General features: G+C 42.5%; 1 protein-coding gene across 1 annotated transcript in view; it reads right to left on the bottom strand.

The window, feature by feature from the left end:
• LOC112120524 (leucine-rich repeat-containing protein 42) overlaps nt 1–8,436 on the bottom strand; it is a 12,409-nt gene extending 3,973 nt beyond the window's left edge. Inside the window, exons 1-7 of the mRNA XM_026651807.2 lie at nt 8,205–8,436; nt 6,633–7,120; nt 4,809–4,940; nt 3,598–3,716; nt 962–1,050; nt 756–869; nt 280–319 (exon numbers count right to left, since the gene is read on the bottom strand). Coding sequence (XP_026507592.1) covers nt 280–319; nt 756–869; nt 962–1,050; nt 3,598–3,716; nt 4,809–4,940; nt 6,633–7,105 — 967 coding nt within the window. The 5' untranslated portion in view covers nt 7,106–7,120; nt 8,205–8,436. The remainder of the gene's footprint in view (nt 1–279; nt 320–755; nt 870–961; nt 1,051–3,597; nt 3,717–4,808; nt 4,941–6,632; nt 7,121–8,204) is intronic.
• Between the last annotated feature and the right edge of the window lie 154 nt (nt 8,437–8,590).

Below are 8,590 nucleotides of genomic sequence, written 5' to 3' on the forward strand. Positions count from 1 at the left end.
AGACTTGGTCTTCACTTAGAAGTCAGATCAACATAGCTATCTCAGTCAGGGGTGTGAAAAAACTACGCCCCAACAGACGTCACTATGCCAACCTAACCCCAGGGTAGACTCAGCTATGTCAATGAATACTTCCATCAACCTAGCTACCGTTGTTCAGGGAGGTGATGTTTCTATACCACTGCAAAACCCCTTCAGTTGCTGAGTCTACACTGTGCAGTTATGCTGGCATAGCTATAGGGATGTGGCTATGCCAATACGGTCTCTGCAGTATAGATATACCCCAATCTGTGACAATGAAATTCCTGCAGTTGTAATTTCCCTAACAGAAGGGTAAACAAAGTGTGCCGTACCATCCAAATGTGGCTCAGAGGTCTCTAATGCAGCTTAAAGCTGCCCATACAGAAGCTCCAGCATGCAATGCTTCATTTTGCTTCAAGTGGCCTCACTGGGTGCACGCACAGACTTAACAGTCTGAGCACATTATTTGACAAAGTGAGAATACCTGTACTCTGCTTTATTCTCTGCAAATTTAGGTTTGATCCTGGCTGTCAGCAGTCAATGCAACCTCTGGATACTTCCTCGGGCATGTAAGAATGAAGAACATGTTCATTCTCTAAGCTCTTTATAACATCTGTTTTCTCAGAATGAAATACTAAAAAGATATAGAACCTCACTGGGTGATGTGAAATGATTTGTGACTGAAAAGGACACATACTTGGTTTGGTAAAAAATTTTTTAAAAAAAGAAGAACATACCTGCTCTGCCCATCCCTCTGTTTTGCAGTTACTATGATCAAATTCTTTCAGAGGCACTTTTGAATGAACTAAGCTTATTTGGGTCTGAAGCCTCTGAATGACTGCCTTAACATCCTGGTGAAAAAAGGATATAAAGCAGACACTGTAGAAGAGCATTTGATCATGCTGTATATATGTAACAGACTTGGGTGGAAATTCTGTTTTACCTTGAGACCTGTTTCAGAAATATCCAAATAATTCAGCTTCTTGAAAGAAAAAAGGTACCCAATTCCCGTATCAGTGATTTCAGGGTTACCTATAAAATCAAAAGGTTAGATTAAGTTGCATGACTATATAGGTGTGTTCTGCAAAACCGATTTTTTTTTTTTTTAAGTATTAAAATGTAGGTGTGGGAAAAAGAACAATACAAATGTTATACTAGCAAGCAACCAATTATAAAATATTTACCAAGGGAATAAGCTATTCCGGCACATTTATATTAACATGCTCCATGTTTTGAAAGTTATTTGAAACTGATTTTTTTCTCTTCAGAGCAAAATTAAGCTTTCATAGACAGCTTCAATTAGGTTAAGCATTATAAATATATAAGCCATACTTGTGCATATGTAAATACACATTTATTGCACACGAAAACTAATGTTCTTTTAATGTAAGGTTGCAAAGTCAAGCACCAAAAGATAGGAAATGCCAGGGTTGAGGCTGCCTATGCAACCTTAATGCAGTCCCGTGAGGTGTATGCATTATGAGCCAGTGTTTAATTACATGGTTGCATATTTTTCATTTAGTGCATGGAATGGAGGCTGCTCACTTAATGAGCAACTATTCAATATTTTCTTTTCTCCTTGTTGTTCAACGTGTGGCCTATACTTTATTTACTGCATAATATTCAAACCTATTCTGAAGACAGAAATATTTTTCTATGGCACTTATCACAATAGTGTAAGTGCTTCACACATTTGTTAATGTTCACAACATCCTTGTGAGAAGAGGGGGAATTATTATCCACATTTTACAAATGAAGTACTGAGGCAGAGATTAAGCTCAAAAGTATCCACGCATTTTGAGTGGCTAATTTGAAACAATTAGGACCTGATGTCAAACTATTTAGCATTATATAGCACTTTATCTAGTCAAAGCTCCCAGTGACTTCAGTTGTAGCTGTGAATGCTTAGCACTTCTGTAAGCCAGTCACCAGGGTTTCAGGTCAGGCACCCAGAAAATGAGGAACATGCAAATAAATAGTCACCTGTGAAAAGTCAGACTTTTCACATCTTGCCCATTATCACACAGGAACAGAATCCAGTTCTCCAGCACAGTATTCAACTACCTTAATTGAGAGACTGTCCCTTCTCTTTCTGTAGCCTCCTGCCTCATTAACTACACATCATCCAACTTTTGCAAATGAAGCAGGGATCCGACCAACATCAGTCTCTTTCAAAATACAACCCTGACTCATTCCCAGAGCAGGTCCATGCAGTGCACTGAATGAGGCAGGGGTGCTGTGGGGAAAAAAATAGTAAGTGCTCATGTAATTAAAGACTATCATATTGCATACTCACAAGGGGGCCAAATTAGGGTTACACAGACAGGAAACATCAGAATTAAGGCTAACTTTTGAGTGCTTGACTTTGCAACCTGAAGTGTTTTTAAAGTAGCATTTTGTATGCAATTTCTTAGGTTTCCTAAAGAAGCAAAATAGAAAAAAAAATTTAATCAGGCAGCTTCCTCCTTCATACTGCCTGGTCCAGTGGGGGCAGCATTGAGAGCACGGGGGAAACAGACTCCCTGATCTCACTTCAGGTGCTTAGACCCTGCATGGCGCAAAGCTGCAAGTGCAGGGAAGGTTCTGCTCAGCACAGATGCAATTGTAGGGAATTTAACTGCTAAAATCTAAAAAAAAAAAAAAAAAAAGTGTCTAGTGAGCATGTGCAAACTGGACTTTTCAAAGGCTTATAACTTGGCAAAATTTGGGCAGATTTTCAACATGGTCAGCAAAAGGCACATCCCTCAAAGGCCACCATCTTCCAAATTTCAGGTCCCTGTTCCAGAGCATGGAGGTGATAGAGCTTTTCAAAGCACAGGTAGCCAGAATTTTTTAACATGGGCAAAACAACATTTTTTCCTAGCCTTGTTCTTGGAAATGGCTGAATTCTTCTGGAAAACTTCAGCCAGAATCAATCAGCCTAAATCAGACACCGAGCATAGAATATTTCACCCCAAATAGATAAAGTTTGGTAAAGTTATAAGCAACTGAGATCACATGATAGGAAGTGACAGGCAACCTTCATAACAGCTAGTGCTGTGAGCTCCACCGATAATCAGTATCCTTTGTTAATGTCAAGTTCGGAAAGTTTTCTTTTGATGTTGTATTTGAGACTAAGATGATGGTCACCTTAGTCTTGTTCTCTGTGTAAAAAGTTTACATGTTGAATAGTCCCCACCCTAGCAGAAAGACTAGACAAAGGATGATATTGTCAAGTTCATGTCATATTTATTAGTAGTAAAATACAAAACTTAGATTATAAATTCAGTGCTGAGTCACTCAGCTTGGATATTGACTAGTTCAAGTTCCATTTTGGAATGCATAAACGTTCATTTAAATGGTGTATTTATGCCAATCAAGGGCCTGATTTCTGCTTTCACTGACTTCGGTGCAGCAGGATAAGGCTATAGGTGCAACATGTGAATTCTGGCAAGCTGTCAATGAAGTCCTTGTTTTGGACTCCTGATGTTGGAGCTAATTTTGAACAATTGTTTCCTTTCAATATTAACTAGGAGGAACCCTAGATGAGAAGTAACTATGTGTTTCTAAATGTAAATTGGGGCACTTTGACATACTTACAAGACAAATCTAATACAGAAAGATTTTCAAGTCCCCTTTTCATCACTCGAACTGGCGCTGTCATTTTGCGAAGGCCTGCATCTGACAAACAATTATCCTTCAGGAGGAGCCGAGTTACACTAGGATAAGGAATGTAAAGTTAGTTTATAAAGGAGTAATTTCAAAGTTTTTAATAAAATTGTTAGCATTTCCTGTGAATCTTCCCCTAACACCTGCTCAATCTACCACTCCTTTGCTGATATTAAAAGGACTAATAAAACAAGAGGCCTCTGGTATTTTCCCTGTTCCCTCTGAAGGCTCTGCTGAAGTAATTACCTAACAAACTATTGCCAAAATTTCACTGACACAGGCAACACTAGAACACAACAGCTTGATGACACAGGCAATAAGATTCTTTGTAACTTGAAGTTAAGGACAATTAGGCTTGTCAATTTCAACCCCATTCAAAACTGGAGAAGGAAAATCCTTGCTTGACATATAGGAAAGGACAAAATTGGTAGGAGATACAAGGAAGGGTTGCAAAGAAGAATAAATGAAATCCTCCAAAATTTATAGATATACTTCCACAGCATCCCTTTAAAACACAACCTTGAATCAAATGCATGGAAGTCTTATGTAGTAACAACAGTTATTAATTAACAAACACAATTAACCCATCTAATAAAGTTCCACAATATTCTACCTTTTAGATCTCTGGAAGCTTGAAAAGACTGTTATATAAACATTTTAGCAAACACATACTGGACAAAATATGTAAATTAGGAATGTCTCATGCTGACATACTGATTCAGTTAAAATGATTATTTTGATAAAGTTTTCTCCCAAAAAATCAATAAGCAAATTTAATAGGGAAAGTCTACAGCAGTTGGAAATTAAGTTTTGCAATAATGAGTGTATACTATAAACAGAAAATGAAAAATATACAAAACAATTGGTCTTTATGTTGGATAGTAGAGTACTTTTACTTCAACTTTCATAATTGTAGATCATGTCTAAAGACTCAGTACATGCCTGGTATCATGCAATTTGTTTTATTAGTTCTGAGGTATACTTTTTTCACCTGAAGAAGAGAATTTATAAACAACTAAAAACCCCAATAAAAGTGCTTGTTGCCTGTGAAACTTTCCTTTAAAGAGACAGTGTGATTCTGTGAATTTCTTGGTGATGGAAAAGAAAATGCTGGTCAGTTATACATATAAATAAATTGGTACCTAGACAGAGCTTCTTTGGTGATATGTTCTAGCAATTCATGGTTATCTCCAAGTTTACAACAGGAAAGATCCAAGCAGGTCAGCTCCCTGAAAGACTTAATTTCTTCAAGTTTTTCAGAAATAACCAGATATCTGTAAAGAACAGAAAGCTATCAATGTTTAGATGCACCAGAGGTATAGTCCTAGAAGGTGCCTACTCTCTGCCATGTGAAAAATGCCCCAAATGAGCACAGTCTCTTCATTATCTACCCAGGCTGCAGTCCATGTGGAACACATGCTCAAGTACTTACTCAATGTCTTATACCAACATTGTGGCTCAGATCTGACTCAAAAAGTACTTGCTCTGTAACCAGTAACTTCAACTTGCAAAGACAGCTATTATGTCTAGATCTCAAGCTATATCAGTCTAATTCCAGCAGCACTGCTTGCCAAATGGTAAAACTGACATTTCATGGCCATAGACAAAAACCTTGATTAGTGAAATAAAGAGAACACAAGGATCCTACAACAGAAGCCATCTTTCACCCACGAAAAGGGCAATTCACAAGTAAAAATAACAGGCGTACTTGTGGCACCTTAGAGACTAACAAATTTATTAGAGCATAAGCTTTCGTGGGCTACAACCCACTTCTTCGGATGCATATAGAGTGAAATATATTGAGGAGATATATATACACACATACAGAGAGCATGAACAGGTGGGAGTTGTCTTACCAACTCTGAGAGGCCAAGACTGGCAAAAAATTTGATCATTCGGAGGATGAAGTGACACCTGGTACATGTGATGTTTTTTATTAAAACTTTCCTTTATTGCTCATGCCACCTTTGGCATCCAAGAATGATGTGCCTATATGCTTTGATTTATACTGATTCATATTTAAAGGACTGAGAAGTCCATAAACTGTGTGAATGTACCAAAAAAAAACCCCCTAAATTGTTATAGCATAGGAAGGTACTTCACCAGGGACAAGGTTTTAGAGGGGTATAATCCTATTTTAAGCCTTGTAAGGAGAAATGTTTCTTGTTGAGTTAGAACTTGTCCAGAGAAGAGTGGAGAGGGAGAACATCCCTGGTCAAGGTGTATTTAATATGGAGGGCATGCAACACATCTAGATACAAATAATAATTAATAAAATGTAGTACTAGTCTTCTGTCTTCAAAACCTGTGATATAATTACAAGACTATCCTTTTCTCCCCTATACCTTGTGGTGCTGATACCTTTAAAACGAAATGCAATTTCCCAGTGGGACTGTGTGCTAGAACGTTTTGCTGCTATACAAGTCAAAATAAATGTTGAAATGCTTACAGAAAAGGGTTTTTATTAGTTCAGAAACAATTTAATTATTAACATAACACCCCTGTGAGGTAGGTAAGTTAGACAAGCTTGTCTCTCTCACCAACAGAAGGTCCAATAAAAGATATTATTACCTCACCCACCTTGTCTCTCTAATACCCTGGGACTGACATGGCTAAAACTATCCTGCAGACAATAAGGTAGGTATGTTCTGAGGATTAGGTTTTAAAGCACCATACAAGTACTAAGTGTTAGCATGTTAAAAATAAAGCTGCAGGTTTTATCCTTCAATTCAGGTTGCAGAATGTGTTCGTGTGGATTTGGAGGATTAACTGGCAGTATTAGGGGTTTTGCATTACAGATACAAGAATTAAACCAAATGCTATTTATCAACAATACTTTATGGAATGAACAAATATAATTTAATAATCCAAATCAAGGAACTGTTTATATTTAAGTAAAAAAATGGAAACACTTAAGTAAAAACACTGGCAGAGCCTCACACATTTATGTTACTGAATGCACTTACCTATTCTGTAAACATAATGAACAAAGCACCAGACTTCCATAAGCCTCAGTAAATTTTTGTAGTGCTCTGAGTCCTGTAACTGGTTCTGTGAACTTTTGCCTTGCTTCTGCAGCAGAAAAAAGCTTTTCAGCAATCTGCTCTGGAAAGCCAATCAACGAATCAATATGATCAACATTGTCAGAAATGTAACCCAACACTAGGCCGAAGAGAGACTTGGCTGAGTACCGGAGATTCCCCTCCTTAGTATAAGTAAAGATGAAATGATCTGTTCTCTCTCTCCTTGCACTGTCATCATCTCTGTTCATACAAAGCTCCACAGAGAATCCTTTGGAAAATAGTCTAAAAGGCCTTGGTTTTGGAGTGGTATTTTTTACAGTGCCAGAACCCTGATTTACCATATACAGGTGCCCATTTTCACGCACATATATTGGGCCTGTATCCAAAAGGCTTTCTGACTTGAGGCAGTAAGACATTCCCCTTTACAGTTTCTGCAAAAACAAAAGGAGAGAGATAAATAATTGGAACAAATTATACTATTTTGGAAATATATCAATTCCAAGTTAATTTCCTTTGGTGCCCTAGGCAGCACATGATAGTGTACCCATACGGTATCGTGAAAGCGTGGCTGCGTATGATACATATACACTCCAGCTGCCAGCAAAACAAATATGGGGACTAGAACTCAGGACTTTTGCTTCAGAATGACAGGTCTTTTCCACACACAAGTACTCCTTGATCATCAGTACTAACATGGTGTTGCTCTGATTGCATTTAGCAGAGCACAGTGCTCGCTATACCTCACACACTACAGTACTCAGTACATTACAACTGTTGCATTCATATAGTCCTGTACGTTGCACACGGGGCCTGCCCGTTAAAATGATGATCGATTAGGGGCGGAGGTAAATGGTGAGAGCGCTACAGAAGTTTGTCTCGGGCACCCTCTCCTTGCTCAACGCTGCAGACCTGGCGGCGGGGTTTTCATCTGCACGGCCATGACACGGGCTGGGCCTGCAAACGGGGACATGTCTGCCCCCGCCCCTCGCGTCTGCCCCTTTCGGCGGCGCGGCGCGGCGCAGCGGGACCCGGCTTTGTCTGACGCTGGGATGGGCTCGGCGCAGCCACCTGGCGGCCACGGACGGTCGGCGGCTGTTTTCTGGGACGCAACAGGCGCTGCTCGGCCCGGGGGGGGCTCCTGCGCTGAACCGTTCCCCAGCGGGGCGTTTCCTGCCCCTCTGCTCAGGGCCGTGCCGCGGGGCGCAGACAGGCCAGGCCGGGGGGTGTCCAGCCGCGGGCTCAGCCCAGCCGGCCCCGGCCCGCACAGCCCCTCCCCGGCGCTGGCCGTGCCCGGCTGGGCCCCCTCAGCCCGCCGCTGCCCACATCGGGCGGGGGCCGCTCCCAGGCCTGGCCCCTTGCCGGGGCAGGTCCGTGCCCCTCAGCCCCGCTGCTGGCGGAGCAGCGCCCCCTTCCCCGGGCCGGGTCCGTCGCTCCGAGCCTGGGGCTCTCGCGGGCGCTGGGAAAGTTTCCCCGGCCCCCGAGCAGCTCGGCCCGAACCCCCCGACCGTCACCTACCTGGCCCCGGGCACGGGCCGTCCCGAGAGCCCCCGCTCGGCGCGGCCGCTCGCAGGGGCCGGGGCTCGACGCAGGCCAGTCCCACCCCGGGAGCGCCCCGGGGCCACAAAGGGGAGAGCGGGGGCGCGCCGGGGGAGCTGAGCCGGGGGAGCGCGCGTGCGTGCGCGGGCTGAGAAAGCGACGGGGAGCCCCAGGCGGGAGCGCGCGGCGTCTCCACCCGAGACAAGAGGCGAGTCCCTGAGCCAGGGGCGGGGACCCAGGGGAGATATGGGGCTGGGGTGACAGGATAATAGAGGGACATGGGGAGGGGCTGTGGGAGGGAGCCCGGGGTATGGGGCAGGGATGTGGGGCATTGGGGGGGCGCTCTGGGATTTGGAGGGGATGTG

Source organism: Terrapene carolina, unplaced genomic scaffold (assembly GCF_002925995.2).
Source record: "Terrapene carolina triunguis isolate 2854851 unplaced genomic scaffold, T_m_triunguis-2.0 Scaffold103, whole genome shotgun sequence".
In the NCBI taxonomy this organism is placed as follows: Eukaryota; Metazoa; Chordata; order Testudines; family Emydidae; genus Terrapene; species Terrapene triunguis.